This window comes from Echinococcus granulosus, assembly GCF_000524195.1.
Source record: "Echinococcus granulosus chromosome Unknown EG_S00088, whole genome shotgun sequence".
NCBI lineage: Eukaryota > Metazoa > Platyhelminthes > Cestoda > Cyclophyllidea > Taeniidae > Echinococcus > Echinococcus granulosus.
This window is the reverse complement of record NW_020170468.1, coordinates 286,422-313,376: the sequence shown is the minus strand read 5'-3', so window position 1 is coordinate 313,376 and position 26,955 is coordinate 286,422. Positions and strand designations below refer to the sequence as shown.

The following is a 26,955-nucleotide window of genomic DNA, read 5'->3' as shown; positions in this document are numbered from 1 at the left end:
TTGGTGTTTTTTGAGCACCAATACATCGCGCAGGTGACCTACTTTAATGATTGATAAAGTCAGTGAATCAATTCCACCTAAATCCATTTCGAATTTTTGCCTATTTTCGTTTCTCATCCGAACCACATAACACAACACAATCTAACTTGACAGTGTGAAAAAGGACGCTGCGTAGATGTCGTATGACCACAATGGAGGGAAAAAAGATTGGACAAAGGAGGAAACCACCATGCGCTAGTTTGAGCTGGTGCTGGTATCTTATTCGGGCGTAATCGTCATGGTAACGCCCTATGGTACTGGAACTTACTGGAACATTAGGGCAGGTAGAAACGAACTTAGAAGGGGGATCCGGCTTAACGATCAAAACGGATGGCCGTTGATGATGCGAGAGTTTGATGACAACTTACTTATCATCTGATCAATTTTTAACAAATGAAATATTTCCTCAACGTCCTTCTAATACTAATTTTTTTTAGAATCTAAATAGGATTCAGCGCGTTCAGTTGAAGAGTGGGCACATACATTTCTTGAACAGCTTAAAGATTAAAGTTTGAATGAATACGAATTAACAGCTTCCCCAAAGTAGAAATAATGTTTCATCGACATTGTTTGAAGTACTTTTAATCGGATGACATCAAAATGATGCATGCATTTTTGCAAATGGAGGGGCAGGCTTTTAAGATCACTTTATCGCATATGGTGCCCTTTTGGGTGGATACTCAAAACATCTATTTATATACATCCCAGGTTCGTTAATCACTCTAATCCCTTTAAACATACCATGCAGAAAATGAGTAATCAGGCAGGAATAAACACTTGGTTCGATTGTGAGTCAAATCTTTGTAGAATTTCAGATGATATGCATAGCCGGTTGGTTTGCCCAACCAAAAGCGAGCTGCAACTTTTATGATCAGTGTGGGAAACTCTACTGTCACAAAACAGGTAAAAGCAACCGTATCATAGATTAAGGTCGATCTTATCCCATAGAATTAGGCATTTTATTGCTCAAGTCATGCCATTCAAAAGAAGTGCAAGAACCCAAAGTCAAATCATTTGACTTTCCACTTGATCGATAAAATGGGGAATCTAGAACATACTATTAAACCCCAATGCTGTGATAGGGGGAACTTTTGATGGAGTAACCAACGATGATAAATACATATAACAAAAAAGGAACTATGTGGATGCCCAATAGCAGCTGCACATGATTAACCAAGTAATTTTGAACGGACAAACAAACACTGCATTGTTTGCCATAAACGAAGACAGGCACGAACCTTCTACCTGCCCGAAACGCATTCATTACACGATCTCTTGTTGCCTGATCGAGATCGCCGTGAGCAGCAGTCGCCGTAAAGCCGTCTACGCACAGTCGCCCCGATAACCAGTCCGCCTTATGTCGGGTGTTCACAAAAATTACTGTCTGCGGGACGCATATTGAGGCGAAGATGTCGGTAAGTGTCTCGAATTTCCACTCCTCACTAGCTGTGTCGATGTAATACTGCGTTATGCCCGACAGACTCAACTCATCCCTAAAAAGCATGGCCATTTTCAAACATGGACGTCTATAAAACAATAATTTCTATTTATAGTAAGTGCAAAATACTGAGGGACGAGTAAGCAGACGGGGTTTCCGAGGAAATGTTCCATCACATCTCGACACCCAGATGTCCATGTAGCAGAAACCACGACTCTTTGCATTGGAGACTTCACAACACCCTGAGAAGGCTCCACTTCCGCGTTCCTTGTCTTAGCGGGAAGATACTTGAAAATCAGCTCGAGTTGCTCTCGAAGACCCCGGTTTAGCATCTCATCTGCTTCATCTATAACAGTGATCCGCAGATTGGACGGTTTCAGAAAGCCACTTCGAAGGAGATCTACCCAGCGGAAGCACACAGTGCAATTAAATTGATAATTATTCAAAATAAACTCATCAGTTTAGCGGATTAAATTAGCATAATGTGTGGAAGAACAGAGATATAAATATGGCTCTATTATTGAAAAATGAAGACAAATTTTACTTCGAGTTATTGAAATCGCTGTTACATCAAAACAGAAATTTGCCGAAATGCGGGGAATTACAGACCAAAATGCTCATCTTTTACTTTTAAACACGAAACACAGCCTCACCGATGAAGAACTAAAATGAACAACCTGCACAAATCCTACTAAAACGAAATAAAAACACCAAAAAGTTGAAAACTTGCACCTTTGCTGATGAACGAGAACGTTAATCCCTTACACAGTATACATATTAGAAAGGAGACAAATAAATAGTTAAAGGAATGCTGAAATAACACCAGCCAAACTGCTGTAAAAATTGTTCGAAAGATAATTTAGTCGAGTCTCCATTCGGCAAGCACAAACTGACAATTGTCATAATATTATTTCTACTTAGCTTTATTAGTAAAAATGTTTATAATTTAGGCATTCAGAAAAGGTCTACGCGGATCACCAAACTGCTGTGACCGTGATTGTTCAAATGACAAAATCACACAAGAAGCCATCCCTACATTCACTAGTACACACCTTATTTACAGTAAATCATCATATGTTATCAGAACAATGTAAAAATTCGTTCACATCGGTGCCTACCCAGGTCAAATTGGACCCGTTGAGATCTGCGGTAGAGCAGAACAAACTTAGGGTACGTAGGCATGAAAAAGGGTTGGATGGCTCAGTGAACAATCTCGACGTGTAAGTCGGATAAAATACTCATAGGATTAAGAGCCTAATGCTTTATTAATATCCCAATTTTTCAGATATGTACTCACTCAACGAATGCGCTGCGAATTAAAAAATGCTAGTTCTATGCTTCTTCTATCAGTAAACTTAAATTTACAAATATGGAGCATTGAATAAACCGCAATGAAATCCACTGGGCATGTGGTAAATTACTCATGATATTCCAACTTTAATCTTGGCACGTTTAGATTTAATGAGTCAATCAATAGAAATAGTTGTTGTTCGATTGATATTTAATAAGTACGTAAATATTTATCTGCTTCATTAACGACTTTATCAACGATTTCGTACCTTACAATACCACCAGCCTTAATGAGCAGGGAAAATGTAACCCTAGCACAAACTAACAGGGCTGCTAGATGCGAGAAAGAACGGTGAAACATCACCTCGGATACAAGTGAAGAGTATGGTTCCATTATTAGAGGGATTTACACCCTATCTGGTAAGCATAATCTGACCTTAATTATTTAAACTGATGATATTTGAATAAGTATTCAACGAAAGTCAAAATTCCGTGTGTCAGCATTTACAAAAAACATAACCCAGTGCAGACTAATGCTGATGTTTAAGGTCGAGATTTAATGTTAAAATCTGTCGATTCAATGACAATTTAATTTGGGATAATACCGAAAAGGGACCATTTGGTGTCTGCATCAGTGACAAGGGATAACTGTTAGATTAAAAAAATAACAAGATGCCGATGAAATTTGAAGCAAAACCTTTTATCACTTAAATATGACCAATAGGCAAAAAATATTTACAGGACATCACACATGTATGAAGAAAATATGAATTTTGCTCTTCGAGTAAACGAAATTAAAGACGCAAACTATACCCAAAATACGACCGGGGGTACCGACAACAATCTGATAGCCCAGGCCCAGACTTTTGCTCATCTGACCGACATTATTCCTCCCACCGCAACATAGCACGCATTTGATAGAGAGGTGGTCTGCCAGTGCCGTGACTACCTTGAGGTACAGGGAGAAAAATTATTTAAATGGGGATGTTCGACGACTCAAGAGAAAATGTCGAAAACATCTTATAGATCATCAACATCACGCTTTTAAAAAGGCGTGTCCAAGAGATTCGCCAGTTGAAAAATAAACAATTGCACAATCATAAAATACACTCTCCAAGTCAATGTTACAAATTTTAATTAGGAAGGTTCAATTTATTGATTTCCTTGTCATTTTATGAAAAATAAACATAAACCCTAATGTAATGGTCGTGTGCTGTCGAACTCATACCATAACCAAAAGGATAAGCAAAATACACAACTTATTAAGCAAAATGAAGTCACGTAAGCGCAACTGACAAACCCGATGAACTTGTGAGGCCAATTCCCGAGTAGGAGCGAGAAACAAGGCTTGCGTTTCCCTTCGAGAGGGATCCAGCAGTTGAAGCGTGCCAATGCAAAAAGTTGCCGTCTTACCAGTTCCGCTCTGGGCTTGAACCACGACGTCACGACCTCGTATGATTTGACTGATGGCGCGTTGTTGAACTAAAGACGGTCTCTCGTAACCTAAATTTATTAACCGAAGTGTAAAACAGTATAGTTTTTGGTCTGTCTATCCATGGGTAATGTTGAATACAAAGAGCAATAAGAAACGAAAACCCGACAAATCCGCACAGCCCATGTAACAAACAGCAAGGATGATGGGCAAAATTTTGCGAAAATTATACAACGATAAACAGTGATACCATAGTCGTAGATTCCACGGAGAAGATCTGATTTGAGACCCATCTCCTTAAAAGAAGTTATAACCGGAACATTTTCAGAAAGTGCTATATCCTCACGGTTCTCAGAACTGGCTTTCAGATTTTCAAGCATTTCTAAAAGTAGAAAGTAGAAGAAACCAAGGTTTACCCAAAAGTAACTAAATGTCGTACATAGCTGAGTCCAGATTCCAGCATGACGATGGAAACCGTACGAGTTGCGACAAAAAACTTAATGGTCAAGAATGTGAAACGATAACACTAAAAAACCGTAAAGAAAGGAGTTTGCATCAAGCTTTGGTGGACTAAAACCCTGCATAACTCGAAGAACTAACCGCAAACACCACGATGCGTGCGAACACCGCGAAGGTTAAAAAAAAGCGCTGTGGTTGCGAATTAGTGTTAACACGATTCCATTTCAATCATTGTTATTAAAGGCATAAAATGGCAAGAAAAAGCTACTTATGGCAGCAGTAGACAGTATATTTAAAAAGGGTCTAAGCAGTCTACGTTTAACGAACATTCCATCATTATTTATTTAGACTAATCTGATTCCTGAAAATCAGGTACATGGCTAGACTCAAGAGGATTAATGGAGCTCTTCCTTTACTTTAATATGCAAAACTACCTAGTATTAAAATTGGTAGAGTAAATAGTGTTAAATATTTTGTTTGGATGGCCCCAGACAGTGAGCAAATTTCACTTTGAGTTAGGTCCATTGCCTATCAGCTATTTTATAATGGATGACCTTGGGGTGGCTTTAAACTACTCAATAAATAGCGCTTTAGGCAAAGTATTCCGTCTATATCAGTTTATGGCCTTTACGTTTGCTTTGCATGCTTGCACAAGAACTGCTCGCCTATGTTATTAAATTCATTCGTTCTTCTATTTTTCCGTGAGTTTGTTACTCTTCTCTCCCAGAGTTGTAGCTGCCTTACCTTTCCCTTCTGTCATCATTGTTATCAAGTAATTTGAATATGTTAAGTAAACCAGTGCACAGTTATGTGGTTCTTTTACGCCTAAAACATGTATTAGAATGCAGTGTATTAATTTGTGGGTTCTGATTGCACAACAGGATACTCGAGTACATTTACCTATTCAATAGCTTATGAATAACAAGATGGTAATGAGAACCTACAGATTGAGATTTTACGCAGTAATTTAAGTGCTACAATGCATAGATTTTGTGACACGGATTCGCTGATATGCCATGCGTTAAGTTCTCTGAACCCCTTAGATTCTTTTTGTAGCTTACTTTGCCAGAGGCCTCAACTGTTATGTATGTAACTCCTCCGTTGATCCTGGATGTCTCGACAGCGGATTTCAAGCTCATATAATTAACTCAGACGTGCAACCTTTGCCGTGCAACGTTCGTGACGCCCAGTTCTGCATAAAAACTACTACCGTATACGGAGGCAAATCTCTCTTGCATACAAAAGGTTCTGCTCGTTTTGAGTTATGCACTGACTTAATTAATTTTCTTTTAGCTATCATGGGTACAACGCGATTCTGCAGCAGCAAGTCTCTCGGTGACCAATGTCAATATGTCGACTTTCCCGATCACGATAGAATTTATCAAGCGTGTGTTTTTACCTGTGAAGAGGATGCCTGTAACACATCAAGTAGTCGCTTCCAAGATTTAGACGTTTGCTCAATGTTTTTCATTATTATGGTACCTTTGTTAGACGCAGGGCTCCTCCTTTTATAGAACAAAAGCGGATTTTTATTTACTATCTGCATACATATGCCACAGTATTGATCGCTGTACTAGTACTGTTGGGTCACGTTGTTCAACCTGCAATACCGAAAGAGAAAATAAATATGTTAATAAATCTGTGACTATGGTTTGCTAAAAAGACAGTAGACTATCCTTAAAGATATACCATAGCATGGCTATTGTGTCGGATGTAAGGCTGACGTGTGAACATGCAATCAGGTAAACTTAATACATAAGTCTTACTAATAAACGCATAAGAAAAAGGCAAATTCCTAAACAGAAATGGGTGAATCTTGGTACCAGTAGGCAACCAATCACCATTTGACCCAAGGCAAAATTGACGTTCCAAAGTTATATGTCTTCCATACTTACTCTAGTCGCTTACGTGGGATTTTCAGCCGTAGTCTCTTCCAGTCGATGTACTAACACCTGGTGCTTTAGAACAGCCATTTCATCTGCGAACTCCTAAGAAATTAGAGGTTATTTATGGAAGTGATGTCAAAATAATACTGTCCTTAAATATAGTTGGTGAAATTTGAGCTTCAACACCTAAGTGGACAGGTGTTTAATGCTTCACCAACTGAAATAAGCATTGAGGAATTTGTACAAATGCGTTTGAAGATATCCCTAAGCAGCTAATTTAAATATTGCATATTTTTGGCCATTAACTTACCATACATCACGCTCAATATAGCGGTGTGATTACTTTAATCCAAATTATTTGTGTATTTTAAAGGCACTGTAGTTTCTAATCCCACTTTCGATAGACATGTTTTAATGCATAACTAACAGGTAAAAGCAATCCTACTTTGAAGCAGTAGTGGCAAATTTTTGCAACTGTGCTCCTGTCAAGCGCCACGGCAACATGAGGTGGCAGGAGTCGTTGCAACGGGTGGTCGTAGAGTATTACTGGAGTAGTAGAATTCGGCGAATATCTGTTGACTAGGGCAGATAACTGTGGATGCTGTTGTTGCTGCTGTTGTGCGTGCACATTTGAGTGTGTCTTTGTCGTCGCCATTCTTACGTCCCTTGTTTGAGATTTCGATTCAGCAATGGCCTGTATAGGAGGATGAAACACAACTGGGAGAGGATTTTTAATTGGGCAGATGCGCATTTGGAACGAGGTGGGAAGATCAAAATTTTTTACCTCGATTCAGACTCACTAAATAAGAACCGCTTGGCACAAATACGTGCTTAAATATGCCGAAGACATTACAATTTTTTAACACAAAGCTTAGCTGATGCCGTAAGTAATATGCAGACCCTAATATTTAACTTGAATTTTTTAATCGCCGTTGTTTTTACCATTTTCTAAAGTCACCTCGTTATTGCTTGACACATTTGGAAAACATCTAATAATATTCATTATTTGGATTGGTCTGGTTAGTTGGAGCTGCTTTACAACGCGTGTATCGCTTTGTTTTGGCCTTTACAACTATATGAAATCAATGGTTCTTAACCGGATTAAAACTGCCATCATTTCATTACGCGCATCAATGATTCATGGCGGTACTGTAATGTTCACGAAAATCAGACTTCAGAAAAAATTCATTTCTGATTTTTGTTAAATTTTTGCCGCAAAATCCACTTCAAAGGCATATTTTTTCATACCTATTGATAGAAATATTAACGAAGGGAACTTTTTGACAAAATTTATTCTTAAACAAAAACATTTCATTAACGATAAAATCTTAAAAGTTGGCATTAAAAGTGCACTTGAAACACTATTGATGCGCCTTCACATAAAAGAAATAAACAACAACCGAAAAACAATACAAATTTTGTAAAGTTGGACGCGCAATATCCCTTAAAAGCTGGAGAATCCATACATAAAGTCCTGATCGATAAGCTGTCTATATGTGAACAGTTGTTGTGTTTAAGTTATTCTGCAATTATTAACCTGAGACAATTTTTCGCCACCGTCGTTGCCTACGAATTCCTTGTAGTCCATGACTTTCCAATTCTGTGAAGCAGAACCGGGGAAGAGTGTCGAGTGAGTGGAGAGAAGGAGGTCGCTGACGAGAATAGATGCAATCACTGGATCGATAAGCTGTTGAGGACTCTTGAAGTTCCCTGTTGTTGTTGCTAATGCCGTCGCTGATGGCGGTGGTGATGGCAATAAGGGCTGCGGTAGGGAGGGGAAGACTACATTTCCCGGACACCTTTGTAGATGAACCACAGCTACGTGCGAAGCAAATATGGTCTGGTTGCTGAACCACATGCCACAAATGTTGCACACCACAATAATTTGCATATGAAAATTCTCAAAGTGGTTCTGTTAATAAAGAAAAAAGGAAATCATTAATAGATCGGATGAGTGGGGGGATGTGTAAACGACATATTCCCTTTATGTAACTCATTCAAGGTGAACAGATTTGCACTAAGGCACCTAGATAAATCTAGGTGTAAATACATTACTCGAGGATATTCTTTTCATTACATACATTATTAAACTAGCTGTTTCTTATCCCCTCCTCTTCTAATCGCATTTTTGCAGCAAAAATGTTTTCCTTAAAAATCAGTGATATACTTTCATTTGCATTCATATGTTTACCTGTTAACTACCTATCGTAAGGGAAGAATGGTGAAAATGGTCTTGGTAGCTAAGATGAAATTCCGGTGAAAATAGGAAACAAATTCTGCACCAGTAAAATCGATAGCAGTAAAAATAAACATAGCTTGCATCCGTATCAACGTTTATCAGCCTTAGGATATGCTTTCTATTTGAGTAAAATGAGCGGCAAAGCCCCTACTGCAAGAAATAACTGATGTACAAAAGTGCAGTGATACATTAAGCAGATCATTCTTGACATCAAGGAGAAAAGAATGAGTGGTTGAGGTGTTACTTCGATAATTCCAATAACTCAAAATCCTCTTTTAATTTCTTGTATTCTAATATTTTTAGCAAAAATTAATCAGGTTATCGTAAAAATCATTTTCCCCTCCCTTTATTTAACTTTTGGAAGTCCATCTGGCGTATTACAGTCATATAGTTGCAATTTTTACTGGATATCTGCTTGGGAAATTTCGAATTTTATGCTTAGCATGCATAAGTGATTTTGACTGGTAGGCATGAATTTCAATTACATATACTATAAAACGCTTTAGCTTAACATTTAGGCTCAGCCCAAAGGCCTCAAATAATCTAAAGACTCCATTTTCCTGTACGCAACAAGGGGAAGCGGATACACCCTAGGTATCTTTTGATTTTATGTTGTCTCTTTCCGTCAACTTTTTAAAATATCCGTGATTGATGTGTTTATGATAAACAAATTATCACTGCAGATTTCTTCAGCGTCAGAAAACCGCGCGACTAACGTTCCTTCCGCTTGGTTCATTTTCGAATAATCTAGAAACATTCGCCGTCCACGCTCTAGTTGACTTCCTGTCTGGCCAGCATTGCTTCCGGGTGTACTTTACATGCGTTAGTACTCCCTTTTGCCCTAAGGTCATTCAAAGAGAAAAATATGCTGGAGCTGTGGACTCTGTTTACCTCAATATCTCAGGAGTATACGTGCTGTACTACATGTAGGATATTGGGTTGTGGTAGTACAGACCTCTACTTTGAAGTTCTTGTCTACTTAGGTCCTCCAACGTACATTAGCCGATCACATTCGTTCTCACATATTAGCAGTTCATAACATTTATTAAATAATGATTCATACGAATCAACCTGTGTACCACCGCAAGTTTTTGTTGTTCTGAACTTAACCAGTAGTTCAGCAAGAGAAGCTAGAAAAGCTCACCACCGCCGCTTGGATGCCAGAAATCCGTTGGAATGCCGGACATGCCGGACAGTGAAAGCTAACCTGTCCCTCCTCTTCCACGGAACCAGTTGCAGCTGGTTGTTCATCACTACGTGTTGTGGCTATAGAAGAAACTCGTTTCGAATCGCGGTGTCGCTTTCGACCACTTCGGAGGAGTTTTAAACGACGACTACTTTTGAGAAGAGAGGATCTTGCCAATAAAAGGCAGGAACGATCACACGATGCTAATGGTGATTTCCTCCACCGATGCGTTGTCATGTGGTCTAAAAAGTGGTCAAGGGTGAGCTGCTCTTCGCTGCAGACCGGGCAGATGTAGATACTAGCCGAAGGTGGTGTCTGCATACTGGGTGGAAGAGACTTTCGTTGAAGAGTCAGATCGATGGGAAGGACGTCTTCGTCTATCATGACCTTCTCGCTGCTGGCATTTCGAGATGAATCTGCCAAAATTTTGACAATGAATTATAACTAGGACTGTTTTGCGCCTAAGTCAATTTAAATGAGGCTAGTCATAAAAATGACTTCAACATAGGTTTCAATGAATTGTGACAACATATCACAATTCATATAGGCAATGTTATTTTTTGTACTAAAATTAAGTCATACATGATCTAAAAATCAGCATTGAATTATCGGAATGTATAGCATCAGAAAAATAGTTAATAGATATTTAAATTTGTAATTAGAACACAAGCTAACCGGTAAGTTTAGTAAATTGCAGTCAAAGGAAAACATGAGTATCAGCGTAGGCTGTGTGAGAAATTTGCGCCTTAACCACCAACGATAGGACCGCTCTTCCTAATCTTAAGACCAGAAAATCAGAGTTTTCTATCTCGCTCTCAAGCAGTATCACGATTTCCCCAGAGATGGTGAGAGAGGAAGGAGAGAGGAAGAAACAAGCCTTTATGAGGGAACGGAAAGATGCTGAAATTGTGCTTCCCTTAAAGATCTGTTCTTTACTCAGATTCCCATTTACACTTAGCCGGAACTAGAGAAGAGAGGCAAGGTGTGCAGTCTATGGTGTGAACCAAAACCACAGCACCAACGACAAGTACTAACGCCACTACGTCTAATACTGCTGCTTTGATCCCTAGGGAAATCTTCACTCACGCTAACGCATCTCCACTCCAACTTTCTCGCTATCCCAGGGGAGCACCCATGTTCACCTTCGCGAGTTGTCTTTTCCCTCTCCTCCCTTTCCCTTCATCCCCCCACCACTACCACCACCTCCTTACCGTCCCCATGAGAATTTAGGTGTTTCCAAAGGGCTTCGCTCCACCGCTCGATAATCCAAAACCACCATACTTTCTCGATTTTCTTTCACTTCCAGTTGGATCTTACAATACATTAGAAAGCACTCTTAAACCCCTATTATCCTGCATTTCTTTCAGCCAAACTCAGATGCATCGATTGCATACGCGTCACTAACAAACACCATTACAAACTGTCTGCACTAATAATAACAATAAACAGGAATTTTCCGTTAATCTGCGTGAACTCTGATAAATAGAGTTATTTACATAAGATAGTAATAAACCGATATTCATACATTTTTACACTACTGATATATTTCCCCAAAATTTAACATTAAACAAACGATTTTCATCCACTTAATGCTTCGAAGTTTCATGATTTATAAATTAGCATTCTAGCAAATTGCCTTTGTCTGGATCTGTGCATCCTACGTTTAATAAACTGCCAAACATTTATGAGTGATGTGTAGTAAGAGCAAACAATGGGTTTACCTCATTAAGCAAACATAATTTTGTTTAACATAAAGCATTTTACAGTAAATTTCTGTTGGAATTTGTAAAAGTGCTCATAGTTGTAACATTTTACTAAAAGTTCCACTGAGTGACAGGCAGAGGTTGACAATATCAATGGTTTCAAAGTGTTTTCATTTTACTGATCGTCATGATTACTTTTAAGTGCAATCCAAAACTATCCGAGGTAATTTGCGCAGATTAAAAAGTAATTTTAGTCTGAAGAATAAATGTCACACACATCATTAACAATAGTTTTCAGAAGGCTGGGGTTTGCTAATATGCATCTCGAAGACGGAAGTTTCGGTGTTAGTAACGTATTCACAGAAATTTGTCACTGAAGACTCATCCTCTAATCATATTACCATCTGCGAGGAATTTGTGAAAGTAATTAAATAATAGAATAAAGGGATTTTGCATGAAATCTCTGAGGGGTGCTCTCATGGGGAACAAGTATGGTATGGTTTCATGTGAAGCTTTAGTAAACAACACTCTCTCATGGAATGTAAGGCATTGCTTTACAAACAATAAGCATGTAGACCTTCATTTATCGGGAGTAGGGCCTAAAAATAAGCAGACCAGTTTTTATAACATAGTACATAATAAAGCATTAAAGTGCCACTATTTTTAATCAATCTCTATTGATTAAACGAACGAACTTAGGAAAGTCTTGCCAACGATTGTGTCCCATTGGGAAAATTACAATGAAAAGCGCAACATCTAACAAAGCTTTTAAGTTATCCTTGGTAAATGATGCTTATCTGTGGCGTGAGTTCCAGGCTTCAAATCTTTTCCTGTGAACAAGCAGTTGACAGTAAAAAAGCAAAAATAGGAAAAAAATTTACACGAGTCAAAATAGTGAGAATTTTGCCCTTTAGATTAATCATTGCTTAACTTTATGTGTTTCAAAGTGTGATAACTTCTGCAGACTTTCCACAATGGTTATACACTTTGAACCAATGGATTAAAGAGATATCGTGTATATAAACAACAAATCAATTGATTTTACTCAGCAAAAAAAGCTATTAATTTACTAGCATCTCTTCTTGGACATGACTAAAAATGGAGATCAGAAGCAGGAAAATTGTCACCTGTGAAGAAAAAGTGCTGCTGCTGATTTAAAATTCTATGTTCAGTCGTTTGTTGCTAGAGCAACTGGTACTAGGACGAGTTGCAGTTAATCCCTCAATGATACCCATTGTCACATTTTTAAAAACCTTTACACAATTTCCAAATTTTGTTCAAACAACCTTCAATGATACCATCAAAGTAAGGATCATTACAAAATACCATAAAACTATGCAGATTTTGCAAACTATTTAATGAAATCAACGCATTATGAAAAACAGTGTCCAAAAGATAAATTTAAAGGAATAAATCCACTGAGAAAAAAAGCAATCAATATAGTTGTGACAGCAGGCGCAAGCTGTTCAGAATTAAATGCCTACCACTTTTGCTGGCACATACATACCACTAGATTTATCTGAAACGTTTTATTTACTCTAAATTTTTGAATCCTATAAGCCAGTACATATTATCCAATATTACAGGCAAATCCTATGTAAAACGTAATCGCCTGCTGCTTCTGCTTGGAAAAATATAGTCAATTAAAGTTTCCACTCAAATGATTATTATTTACATTAATATTTACCCAATTATACAAAGCAGGTGTACTGCGGTTGGATTTGCATTCGGACTTCTAAAATATATTTCATACAATCCTATGATCATATCTGACACACCAGAACCGATGCTGAATTCATGATCGAAATTTGTGCTGTGCTTTTTACTTAGAATGATCGCGAATTTTGCGAACAAGTGTGGTTAAATCTTAAATTAACTTATGGAAAAATCTAATATATCATGTAAAAATAATTCGCGTGGGACGAAATTTGCTATTTTCTTTGCAAATGGTAGCATGAAAGTAGTCAACTACATAAATCCGCAAGTTTCATAGGTGAATTATCATCTAACGATAATATTGTCTCACTTATCAACATTTGTTTGGCTGCTGGTAGTTGAATATCCTCAAGTGGTTCAGCTGGAATTTCGCGTATTTCCAGCACAGACCACAAGCCATCGTTCAAAGCCCAGTGCAAAAAAACTGCATTTCAAGTTTTCGAAGTTGCAAAATTCTACAGCATTAAAACTATCTTGTTGCTAAACAAATTGCTTCGTTTGAGAATCCAATTTAACTGAAAAGTCGAAACGATTCATAGGATATTTTAGAAAGAACCCTGATTATAATCGGTGAGGCAACCACAGATGACTTACATTGGGTAGAGTCGGATAAAACCGCTCGTTGGGGCACTCTTCTCTCAACCGAGGCCATGGAAGGCAATCTATGATGACTGTATGCTCGAGTGAGTAGCCTTCAGTGTTTACACATCCCCCAGCATGGGCTTCCGCGCGCATGTATGCGGGAATGTGGTTGGACAGGCATCAGGTGATGCAACAGCCAATGATGACGTGCCTAGAGCAAAATTTTCGAGTGATCAGAACGCTGAGTTCGCATCTTCGGTTTTATTAAAATATGCTATTTTCGTCATAATGTAGCTAAAATTCGATTAAACAAATAAACTTCGAAGAGTGAGTTGCACGACCACTTAAAATTTGCATTATGAAGGAACGAATGGCAGTCAAATAACAAAAATTAAATAATTTTTGACCTTCATTTTTCTTAAAGGGTTAAGATGATTTCCGTAGGGTAGAAGTAGAACAACTTCAGAGGCTTTTCGAGGCTTCTCTTGTTAATCCCCGACTTCGACCAAATGGATTGAAAAGCTGCTTGGTAGAAAGCGCAGCGTATTATGTAAGGAAGTACTGATTTGCAGAAAAGGGAATAAAGTTTGCAAGAAACTGAGCTTGAGGGAAAGACAGCACCAATGAAATCATGGGATTTTTCAGGCTGGTAGAATTGTAATCTAGAAGAATAGCAAAATAGGGATGCATAAAATTTTACAGCTTGCTCGCATTGACGAAATACTAAAGTACTTTTAAAATAGTGTAGGATTCCTAATTAGTCCAAATTAAAGGCTAACTTGTATTCCTCTGCACTAATCAACATCCTTTTATTGAATCTGTTCAGCGCAGTGCTCATTCATGCAAATTCTTGAAGTTCTTCCAATGTAATAAGCAAGTTAGTTAAGCTCATAGGTGGGGATACCTAAATAGCCAACTGCTGTATAGATATTTAATTTTGGAGATTCCTGATCAAAATGAGGTTTTTCGTACCCACAAAAGTTAAATTAATGATCATCTCATAATCTGCTCTCTCGTTCAATCTCTACAGTAGGTGTAAACCGACTCGATTCATGTGCGGCTAATTGATAAGAATACCAAAATTAGATTGTGTCAGGGTAAGGGAAGTCGATTTGTAATATGGGAATTAGCCGAGCGTTGCGGCCTCGAGCGAATCAGCTCGGCACAAACCTCTTTTAGGGCTTGACGACCATCAATTTCCCAGAGGGTTTGCCTGAACCGATACCCATGGGACGGGTCGGGTACTCCCTCGTTGATTATACGCCGGCGTAGGTGGCGCAAGGAACCAGCTGAACATCACTGCAACTCCTAGGGGTGTGTGCGGGTCAGGCAAGGGGAGAAATGGGGTAAAAGCTAGGGGATACGCAAACGGACGGAAGATCACTCGTCTTTCTCGTACCCCAGAGAATTCGGTCTTAAAATTAAGCACAATTTACCTCACGTACCCACTCCGCACGATCTCAGAGCCGCTCTGTCTGCAAATGGTTGGAAATAAAGTGACTACTGAAATGATACTCTAGAGTGCTCTGTCCATTTGTAAATTACAAAGGCAAATCTTTAAGTGTTGCTCAACGGCTTGTATGCAGGATGTCGTAACGAAGGTTGCGTAAAAAGGTACAGCTACGAAGTAAGAGCTAATGAAATGGGCCATAACTACATTTTACGAGGGAGTTAGACAACCTTGGTAACTCTAACATTGGAAATATAAGCAGAATTGGTGAATTCTTAGAGGAAATTTAAGTGACTAAATCACTTATTTTGTTAGGTACTTAAAGCAAAAATCAACTAAAAGTCGTTATAACAATTTAAAGGGTGACATGTTTTGATGATTGAAAAACAACTCTATGGGCTTAAGGAAGTTAAGAGCTATTAGAATTAACATGGTGGAATAAAACAGATATTCAGTAATAGAACTACTAGATAGACAGCAAAACGATAAGGAGTGGTTAGCACTTAGTGTAAATGCACTAATGAATTTGAGATGTTTGCCCTAAGTGGCAAAATCCTAGTCATAAAAGGAAAAAGAGTTGCATATATGAAGTAGTACATACCAATTCCACCTATTTTTTCATGCGTGATTTTATTTGCAAATTATAGTTACTAAAACAGTTTAAGCAGCTTTACATTTCCTTTTGTCATTGCTACAAAGTTGAAGACTCGTAAACAATATGGGATGTTCCACTTTATAATTCACTCCAACACGCTCAGAGTACCAGTTGCAAATGCAACATACCAGTACGTAACTTACTATCACAACTCAAAATGCAGAATAACCTCACTCGGGTACGATAAAATGGTTAGTTTTGTAAGGTAGTGTAACACGCTTAGCAGAAATTGTTTCCAGTTAAAATTTCTGTGGTTTCCGAAACTAGTTATGGCGCTGCAGCGTTGCCATGTTTATTGTACGTGCTTAGGATGGGGGACCATGAGTTCCAGAGATTGCAATTCTGCTAGGGACGCTGCCATCCGGCCGTGACCATAGTTCTCCTCTTTTATGTGGTAATAACTGGCCTATTTCCATACCCTTAGGGCCTACTACGACTTCAGTGAGGACTCGTGATGCTGCATTGGTGGCAGCAGTAACAGGAAGCGATTGATGTTGAGTACAATTCTAATTTTTTTAGTCGGTCACCGTATGAGCGTTACAGGCGAAAGGTATTTACTGTGATGATCCGAAGCTCAGAAGCCTCACTACAGAAGGGTCAAAAATCTCACTTATGATCAATCAACACTTCTTTTGTCAGATCTAACAATCATCGTGTGGGGCAAAATTTCAACAAATTGCAAATTGTCTCAAAAAAAGGGCTGGCTCTACATCATTTTTCAAAATGGTTTTTTTTTAGGATCTGTAGCCACCGACAGCTAAATGTTCGTTGTAAACAACACCCAGCATTTAGGATCATCACCGAGTAAATTTTCTCCCAATAGAATTCGCTCAGCTGGCTAGGCGTTACTTAAAAACCTAGACGGCCAGATGTACAGTGCGTACTACGGCGAATAACATTCTCCCTCCGTTGCGAATTCAATACTCCATCTTTGACCCTGTCTACTTAGTTGCAATCCACTTTAAAATTAGTTACAGCCACGGGGCGTGACGAGCTATGTTCGAACTGATGTGCAGTGGTGTCACACATTATGAAACCGTATGGTTAAGTAGGCGGACACTTCAAAATCCACGGATTTTAATTCTACTCGCAGCCTGTCTCAACAGGAGTGCTGCAAAGGCCATCTAGCTGAATATACAGCCAAACAAAATATAAATTTAAAATAAAATTTTTGATTTAAAAATTATCTGTGCGTCAGCAATAAACTGTTCAGTTTATAGAATAAGCTCACACAAAATATGTCCTGGTATTTACAAATTTGGATCTCAAGGCCACCATCATAGATGCCGGAAATTTATTTGGGTGTGTATGGTACGATTTCTCCGTGCATATTTGTTTTTATTTCTTTCTTAGATAGGAGATCTGAAAAATGTGGGGTTTTTACCACTAAAATAAACGTTTACGTGTTACCGCTTTGTGTCCTGTCATACGTGTGACGATTTGGATCGTTTAATTACTTCTTGCTAGTCTATCTACGTCGTGTACGTATTTCGTAGCATTTAAAATAATTTAAATTGTGCTTTTAAATGACACTCACCATGTAATATTATTAGGATGGTACGAATTTAGCAGATACTAAGTTTACCACAACTTACTAGCACCATATTTATCCAATGCGCTTTTGTTTGTTCATCCCCGCTTGATCATGTTTGTTTATTCGAACTTCAACTGTTACCAAACTTTTTTATCTAGATATTAGCATGATTGCTTCAAAGTCATCTTGTGGTATCGCGACATCTTTCATTCGTTCCAACTTGTTGCGCCTTCGTTGCTTCGATCCGTCTTACTCAACCAATTCTTCGTTAAACATGCAAGTGTACACCAATCCTGTCTCGAACCTTGTTGTGGGTGTTAAATTATTTTCTCTTACATCGAGTGGCCTCGTTCTTGCTGCTCAACCTTTCCTCTTTTCAAAGTTTGCTACCATGGCAAGTTTCGCACCGTTTCTCATTTCTAGTCTCTCATTTGCTGCCCTTACCCCTGCCATTCTTCACGTATTAACTCGTTCCTGTGTTTTCAAAATCAACTACAATTCTCAAACAGGCCGATTCACGGCTTACACGAAGACCATTTTCCTTCGGCCCAAAAAGGTTGAATTCAGTCTGGAAGAGGTCTCCTATTCTGTCGCCAGTCTGTGCTTTGCCAATATGACTGTAAATAAGAAGACTACCCTCCTAGTACTTGAATCTGGTTTCAGTGACCCTGAAATGAAGAACCAACTTTTTGGTCTTGACAGACCCATCAAGTTCCAATAAACTGTTTTACGAACTCTTGCCATTTTCTACTTGTGTTTCTGAAAGCAGTTATCAGATTAAACGTATGCTTTGTTTACCTTCTAGAGCACATGGTTCTGCTTGCATACACTTTGGTACTCTCTCGCTCCTTATCAACGGCCGGTGTTAGTGTTTATTTGAAGGCGAAAGCACGAGCTTCGGGATATACGGTTTGCAAATTTTCTTGATCTTTATATGAGCCACTGCTTTAGCTGCGTCCCTTTGTCGATATGAAACAGGTTGTAGTGCACGCGGGTAAGGGGGGTGATGGTTGTATTGCCTTTGATCGTTACTTCTGCAACCCTTACAGCGGTCCGAGTGGTGGAGATGGTGGAAACGGAGGTCATGTGATATTTCAAGGTTGCTACTTATTAAAAGCTTAGTAGAAAGTATATTCGATAGCTGCGCTATAAACATTTCCCTTTTCATCTTTGCAGCTGACCCAGAAGTGGTCGACTTCTCCAACGTGAATTCGGTACTTAGGGCTGCTAATGGAAGCAAAGGGTTGGGGGGCAATCGTCATGGTTCCAATGGCAAAAATCTCGTTGTTAAAGTTAGTTGGATTCCCGTTGTCGTCCGAGGTACCTGCATATCAGATATGTCAAATGTCACCAACAGACGATTTTTCCAATCCAGCATTCATTGGAACTGTTTTTAATCCAGACTTAAACCTGCCGCATTTATAAGACAAGATTTCTTCCCGCTTTTTGTTCATGCTTTGAGTTTTAACGCATTTGTCTGTTAGTCTAAGATATGTCATTTATTATTTCTGAATCCGTTCAAATTAGCGAGTTACTATAAAATTTAACACTGTAATTTCTTTTCTTGAGTCACTTTTCGTGGTGCGTTTTTTGCCATGCTCTCTTAAACGACACTGCTAAACTATATGAAAGTGCGAGTGCTATTAATATTTGTCATCCTGTCTGGAATTGAGTTGCATCGTCAACATAAATGTGATTTGTGGCTTCGGATTTTCTAAAAAAACGCACAGAAACATGAAGTTACTTTGACTACTGAATTGAGGAGGGACATTTTCGACATTATGGCTGTTCTCAGATTTTGAGTTTGAAAATTTCTTAATTAACTACTCTGCACGTCCTCTCCTCAAAATATGAACATAGAGGAAATTTTTGCATTTGTTAAGATAATGTACGCTGTAGAATCAGTTTATCAGTGTGCAAAGGTGCGTTTGTTGGAAATGTGAATAGTAAATTCATAATACGTTTGTTGATGGTCAGAACAGTTTGATTTCCTCCATTCCGAGCTTTGTGGATACCGTTGGGCTATAGTGGAAATGGGTACAGCTCCACTTGCGAAAGCTAGAATACGACATTGATAGGTAGAGAGGTTTGAATGGATTCTGTCTGGATCGAATTGGTGATCGCTTCTTGCTGTCGCACTTTTGTTGCATATGGTTTAAATTTTGTTTAGTTTTCATGGTGTTTTAGTGGGTTATTATTTGTTGGCCACTTAAAATGTAATTGAAGGCCGGAGTACGTATCAGACATAATGGCGGTAAAATACCTGGCTGTCATTGGTAATTTCGGCTCAATAGTTTGTTCTTTCTACTTTCCAAACTCTGCTTAAACCTTCCGATTTGGCCATGTCTACTGACCTAATACATCAATACCTCATACCTGTACTACTGCATGAAAATTTGATTGGCTCCAATTTGTAGATTTAATTCAATTTTCTGAACCAATTAAACTTCTTTGGATTCATTTTATGATTTTTAAACAAGTAAGTTGTTCTAGATTTGTAGTGTTCTGCCCAATTGTGGTATTGGATGCTTAGCTGTTGATTTGGATACTGAAAAATAAATTCACTTTTTATTTGTGTGCTTTTTACGTTTTCCTCTCTCGACCAGATGGGTATGAACCGATCACATATTCTCGAATCGAAAAGTCTTTTAAGCCTAGAAGCTTTCTGTGCTTCAATCAGGTGTGATTTTTTCCTTCTTTAGTACAAAAATTTATTTTTTTATGTCTTCTAAAGAGCGGGAATTGTATATCTGGATTGCCGTTAAAACCAATCAAACTTTCCTCCTCGCAGTAAATAGACTTGATGTTAAGGGTTAGATTTTATTGCTGTGACCTCAGGTGAGCAGTTTTCTTCTAAAATGCACCGTTCACTTCTTTAAGGCGAAATTTGGAATTCACTTCTGACAGCCTCTGAAAACTATAGTGAATGAAATTATACCTGTATTTTCTGAAGTTTAGTTACTGTTATGACCTCTATTAATCATATTGCAAAATAAACGTCAAAATTACGCTTGCATTAAATGTTTTCGTTCTTTTTAAAATTGGGAATACTTTCTTGTCAATATTTAAGGTGGGGTAAAATCGGTACTGCTAAGAGAAGTTAGTCTCTTCCTGCATCGTTGCTTTTTGGAATATTGGAATACCGTTTGGACAATCTTGAGGCCACGTAATTTGCAAAATACTATTCAGGCCTTATTGATGACTAGATTAAGTGGACTTTTATCGATAAACACTGAAAAAGTAAATTGATGATGTACAAATTATCAATACATGTCCGAAACCAAGTGAAATTTACCAAATTCGCCTGATAAACTAAATGTAAGAAATTCATCCCCTTAGGTAGCCGTGACTTGAATTTGTAATGCAAGGAAACCTAGTAAGTCATCCTTAAACCGTGGGCTTTGGTCGAATATACCCAAATTCTTACTTTCTTAGGTGCCTTTAGACACGCAGGTCCATTTGTTAGCCTCGAAGGAAGACTCAACCATATCTGCCCACCGTACCGATACTTCGAGTCTTCTGTGGACCCTCGTTGCACCCTCTGAGACTCTGATTGCCGCTCGTGGTGGTGCAGGTGGTCGTGGCAACGCATTTCTTGCTTCCGCCAACCAAAGTAGGAGTGTAGAGGTCCTGCCACGAATTGGCGAGGCTGCCCTGCGGTTTGCTGAGCGCGGTGCTATGGGCCAGTCACGACGGTTGCTGCTACGACTCACCAATTTCACTGACGTAGGGTTGGTGGGTGGTCCTAACTCGGGCAAGTCGACCCTCCTGCGCCGTCTGACTCGAGCTCGACCTCGAGTCGCGCCACATCCCTTCACCACCCTCCAACCACACGTCGGCACTCTCAAAATCCTTCATCGAAATAATGACAAAGGCGGCAACGACAGTGTCAAACTGTTGAGTGCGTTTCTCGTGCTGAACCTTGTTAAGTGACTACCCTGGTTACTAAATGTGGGAAATGATATGGAGCCAAAATCATCTCTGAAAATTCAATGAGGCATACTCATCTGGCGACAAGCACACTGCTGGTGTACTGCTAGATCCGGAGACCACAAGTGTCAAAAACAAAACGAGCTATTTGAATGAAGTTCCCTGAATATGAGCCCTATGCGACCATCGCTGGATAAAAGGGCATTTATGCATGTATGGAACTGTATATTTCGCCACACAGGTGTAATTTAGGGACCACAGACGTGTTACCATTTTTGGGCTCTTCATGAACGTACCTGTAAAATAAGCACATTGACCTTCACAATACACGGCAGTCTACTAAGAAGCTGTTTTGTTGGATTTGGCTCAAAACCGATATAAGGAGGCTGAGTTAGGTACCTGTCAGTCGTTATATTCTAAATTTATACAGAACAATTTCTAGCAGTTCGAGTACAACGTGTATTTTGACACAATTTAGTAGAAAGAGCAAGAAATTCGAGGATAACATCATAAACAGGGCACAATGCTGACACCAAAAGCTTATGACTGGCATGACTAAGAGAAAAGCTGTAGTGCCAAATTCTTTTACTGGTGATGAAATTCAGGTCCGGGTTGTACCACCCAAACGGATCCCAAATGAAATGATATTGGCTAATGGGGGCTGTCGGATAAAGAGCTGAATTGGAATTGGGGACATTGAATGAAATAGGTGTTCATTTGACATTTTTACCATGCGGTGACGCAGTTCCAACTGTGAGTGGATAATAGGAATGCTAAAACATGGTTCATCGCGTCATTTTCACTTTTGCAGTAATATCATTCTAGAATCTTGGTGGGAATGGAACTGTAGTGTCCTATTTTTTATGCAAGATTAATTAAATTAACTTTAAATTAAAATCTCTAAAATGAAATGGGGTTGTGCAAGACGTTTCGTCATTTTTAGTGAACTTGGGCAGCTAATAACTATAAAATTTGAGGTGTTATTACTGATCTACTTCATGTTTGTTATGACTGCTTTTTATTAGAAATTTCGAGGAACCTAATTGTATACTCAAAAGTTCTTAGCAAGACGTATTGAGTTCTAGTTTATTCCGCACATTTCCAACATCCTCGATATTTTTTAGTTTATTCTTAAAGGGCTCATATGATACCTTGTATGCGTTCCACCTGTACTACACCTTGACAGCTTATTTCTCCTCATTAGGATGTACCAAACTGATGACTTAATTAAAGACTCAAACCGTCCATCACTTACTCAGTATTTCCTTCTTTCCTTACAATCATATTTTTTATTTCCAGTTGCAGATTTGCCCGGTCTTATTGAGGGCGCAGCAGAACGCAACGCGGGTTTAGGTGCTCAGTTTCTCAGTCTCATCGAGGGCTGTCGCGTTCTTGTCTATCTAGTCGATGTTGGTACTTTTCTAACTAACGGTTCAAGAGCCTTCTCATTAGCTGAGATCACGGCTCACTTTGCTTGCCAACTGGAAGTGCTCTACCATGAGTTGAAGCTATTTAATCCTCGTCTTGTGAATGATACTGGGAGAACTTCTCTCGTCATTGGCACAAAAATCGATCTCGTCGTTCCGCCTTCATCGGGACAAGAGACTCTCCACAAACTCTCCACCTGTCTATCCGATGCTGCTACACAGGCGGGTTTGCTGTCTCCAAAAGTGCTGCTTATCTCGGCACGGCGAGGTGACAATGTTGAGCAGTTGGTAGAGATACTTGGAAATATGGGATTTGATGATAAATAGAAGCGCTCATAGGGATTCCGTGGTTTCTGGGTTTCATTAGGTTTAAAAACTATCCGATTAATTTAAGTATTTAAGGGTCGGCAAGTAATGATCACTAGATGTTTTGCTTTTTTTCTGGGATTTTGTGGGCTTGATTATAAATAGTGGAATGCCAGTTAAGCATGTGATGGGTTAAGTTTAGCGTAGATCTGTCCTTTCACATAAGTTTGTAAAATATGTTAGTACCATCGCAGTTCAACTTTCGAGTAAACGGCATATCATTTTGGGAAAAAGAAGCTTAATTTTTACCTGCTGCTGTAGATTACCGAGTTTACATATTTATCATATACTCGGAAACACGTTAGTTGTGAAAATGTTTTTAAAACTTATGGAGCAGATTCCTGGCACCTAATTTTCCGAGTTTGCCGAAATCCAGCCTTTACTGACCGAGTGAAGTGCTGCACAAGCAGATGATTTAAGGCCGACACTAATCTTTTTATTGGAACAACGTGAATTTCGATAGTCAAGGGAGAGGTTTGGAATGGTTAGGGGGCCAGCGAAATTACTATTATATGTAGGAGCTGGCAAGTATTTTACGTTCTTTGGTGTTTGATTTTGTTTGTTGATTCTTTTCACTTGTAGCAGTACTAAGATGGAAAGCATCTTACAAGTTTCTTAAGAGTCCCTCGGAGAAAGTATCAGATTTGACCTCTTGGCCATTGGCTGAAAGTAAGGCTTTGATCGGCCATACATGACCACATGCAATAAGTTTAAGTGAAAAGAATGGTTACTTATGCTTTGTTGAAGTATTGAGCTTAGAGGTTAGGTATTTAGCTTAATAACTCAATTATTTGATTTCTTTTGTATAGAAAACGATTTTGACGAAAGTCTTACTTATGGTTTATGCATAATCATTTTTTAATAATTTTGCAGTTATGCGGTAACGGCTTCATAGTGCTGAAATGCCTTGAGAACAACGTAAAGTGATGAGTGGGCAGCAACCACATGAGGTTTGTATAAATAATTAACTCAGAATAATTGGGCTTATCGAAATTTGACAAAAACTTAGGTGGATCAATGGATCCATTTAACCAATGCGTCCTCAGCTATTGTAGAATACAAGTGCTCCAAAAGTATAAGCTTCGAATGGAAGGAGGTCATAGCAGAAGAGTGCTTATTGATATGTGTTTCCCTATTATTGATCCGGAGTGGAGATAGGCATCTACTAAGCAAAGTTGGAAAAAAAATTGCAAAAAAGTTACGGTGGATATAGATATTTAATACGATGAAGAACTTCCGCAGAGTGGAGAATCGTATTCGTCTTAAACCATAGGAGACAAAATTTGCCCTATTGATTTTTTTTTTGGACGACCTTGCATTTACTGCATTGGGAATCTATCATTTATTGTTACATAAAAGCAGCAGAGTCGACATTCGCATTTTTGGGTCGATCAGCTAATTCTGCTTTCGCCCTATTTGACCTCTGGTTTTAATTGGAGCCGCAAATTTTTCGGTTTTCGAACAAAATTCGGGGATTTGCGCTTCAAAAAATAATATTGTGCTGGGTATTTCCTTCCGACTAGAATATACGATTTTTAACCAAGTCCTGAAGAGATTACACATTTGTGTACTACTTTATGACTTTGAAAAGCATTGTCTTAGGTGGTTTGCATAAATATGATTGGATTGAGGTGTTCTTGCGAAACCCAATTCACCTTCAGGTACAATTTCTGCGACTATATGTAGTTTCTTCAAAATTTTAAACTCCTATGAAGGTTGCAATGGGATATTTACAATAAATTGCGAGGAAAAACCAGACTTCAAAAAATACTCACCCAGGGCTGCTCTTGGAGTGAAGATGGGGTCGAAATAACAGGAGGCTCTGCTCATCTCGTTACGGCTCCTGTTCCTCATTTTGACGATGCAAGCTTCGACAAGTAATCATAGTCCAAAAAACAACACACCGGAAATAAAATATTTAGTTAGAATCAAGGACTGGGTTTGACAGGCGTTTGGGGTCGTTTGGCCCTCATAAAGGCCTTTTGGTTAGAGCCGTCCTCTATTATCGCCTAATCAACACTAAAATTTTCTAGTTTCTACATTAACTTTGGGTTTTTGGCACAAAGTTGATTTTACAAACCTTATCAAGTTTAGGATCTAGTTTGATAGGGGGGAATGTCGATAAAATGGAGTGCACTAGTTTAAACAAATACTGTTGTAAGTCCGTATTAGCTACCGGGAGTGTTTTTACAATGGTAGAATTATTTCCTAACACCGCTAAGGCTCAAATGAAACGCTTTTTACGTTAATAATTTTAGACTCAAAACTCCCTATTTTTAGAACATTTGCCTTCAAAATCAACAGAATCATAATTTACATGTTCTTGAAGCTTATCTTTGATTAATTTCTAATAATTCTAATAAGTTATCATTCTCTTTAACAACCCCACGAAAATCCCTCTTAGAGACTACTCCCACCTTGATGCAAGAGCTACACTTTGTAGAGTTGGTAGCGGTTGGCTAAACTTGCATCCCCATTAATAATGCTGTCACTTCAGTACGTGGGGAGGCGCCACCATTACACTTTGGGCAAGAGATAGTGAGCAATTAGCCTTGTTATGTCTAGTCTTACATGCATAATAAATTTTATCTAAAAAACTTGCATTTCAGTTTCAATAAAAGTTTAGTGAAAAAATTGTACCAAAAAACGACTGTAAAAGAGGGGAAAAGTTCTGCGAAATAAATCGTAGAATTTACTAGAAGAATGTTAGACTAAGTCGCTGTTTAATTTTGCATTCGAAATTTATGAAACCCTTTGTATTTAAAATTTAAATTCGAATCAAAATTGCTAAAATCTCGCTTGAACACACCTGGGTAATTCATGTTTGTGTGGTAATCAGGGGAAATATGCGCGTATTTCTCATTATTAGAAAATTACTTTGGAGCTTTGACCAAAATTAAAAAGAAATGAAACACCTGACAGTGAATTTACAAAACTCTCGCCTTGACTTGATACATTGACCGTGAAGCTAAATCGTGCCCAAACCCATGAAGAAATCGGAACCTTAAACAAAACAAGATTTTATAACTGCCTAGAGAAATGTTTGAAAGGCAAAAAATAGCTGAACTCTCTGCTTCAGTTGTGTTTAATTGTGTAACACTTTAACCTATTAAATTTAAGTGTAAACAGTTCAAGCTTGCCCCCAAATCCTTCATAAATGTTGCATTGAATTTTGCCATTTTTACAGAAAATCTGAATTTTTTGCAACAGTTGGCGGATCCTTCACGGATTGTAGATGAATATGAGATACTCTCGTGAAATATTATTCTAGATTTGTGTTCTCTATCAGTCGAAATAAATGCAGTCTACTAAGCATTAAGAAGTGCAGGTGGGAACCGGGCAGCAAAGTTGGGCTCATGTTGTAATTGACACGTTACGATGATAAGCCACTTATATTCTTTAAAGAGGTTAAATTATCCATATATATGTAGTTATAAATAATAGCTTTCTTTTAAGTATTCTTTCAGTGTCAATGGTGGAAGCAATAACACTAACCACTGCCAAGTTAAAGAATTTCTTTTTCGGATGATTTTCACTTTAACGTGCCAGACATTCACCACAATTACACGGAGTTAATAATTCAGTTGGCGTTATCTCCTACCGCTGCAGTCGTACTTGACCAA

At 38.5% G+C, this 26,955-nt stretch overlaps 4 protein-coding genes across 4 annotated transcripts; 1 reads left to right on the top strand and 3 right to left on the bottom strand. All coding sequences in view use genetic code 11, as the record gives it.

Annotated features, from left to right (window-relative positions):
* Positions 1-976: 976 nt before the first annotated feature.
* Positions 977-1,549, bottom strand: EGR_07855 (ATP-dependent RNA helicase eIF4A; the record flags this gene model as incomplete). Its single annotated transcript, XM_024497104.1, has 2 exons — positions 977-1,086; positions 1,285-1,549. The coding sequence occupies 2 exons, from the start codon at positions 1,547-1,549 to the stop codon at positions 977-979; spliced, it is 375 nt and encodes a 124-aa protein (XP_024348515.1).
* A 5,013-nt stretch (positions 1,550-6,562) lies between these two features.
* EGR_07854 (hypothetical protein) lies at positions 6,563-10,353 on the bottom strand (the record flags this gene model as incomplete). Its single annotated transcript, XM_024497103.1, has 4 exons — positions 6,563-6,646; positions 6,990-7,238; positions 8,082-8,306; positions 9,928-10,353. 4 exons carry the CDS (start codon positions 10,351-10,353, stop codon positions 6,563-6,565), a joined length of 984 nt encoding a protein of 327 aa, XP_024348514.1.
* Positions 10,354-12,836: 2,483 nt separating this feature from the next.
* EGR_07853 (hypothetical protein) lies at positions 12,837-13,473 on the top strand (the record flags this gene model as incomplete). Its single annotated transcript, XM_024497102.1, has 2 exons — positions 12,837-12,977; positions 13,312-13,473. The coding sequence occupies 2 exons, from the start codon at positions 12,837-12,839 to the stop codon at positions 13,471-13,473; spliced, it is 303 nt and encodes a 100-aa protein (XP_024348513.1).
* Positions 13,474-20,462: 6,989 nt separating this feature from the next.
* Positions 20,463-21,201, bottom strand: EGR_07852 (hypothetical protein; the record flags this gene model as incomplete). Its single annotated transcript, XM_024497101.1, has 2 exons — positions 20,463-20,519; positions 21,037-21,201. The coding sequence occupies 2 exons, from the start codon at positions 21,199-21,201 to the stop codon at positions 20,463-20,465; spliced, it is 222 nt and encodes a 73-aa protein (XP_024348512.1).
* Between the last annotated feature and the right edge of the window lie 5,754 nt (positions 21,202-26,955).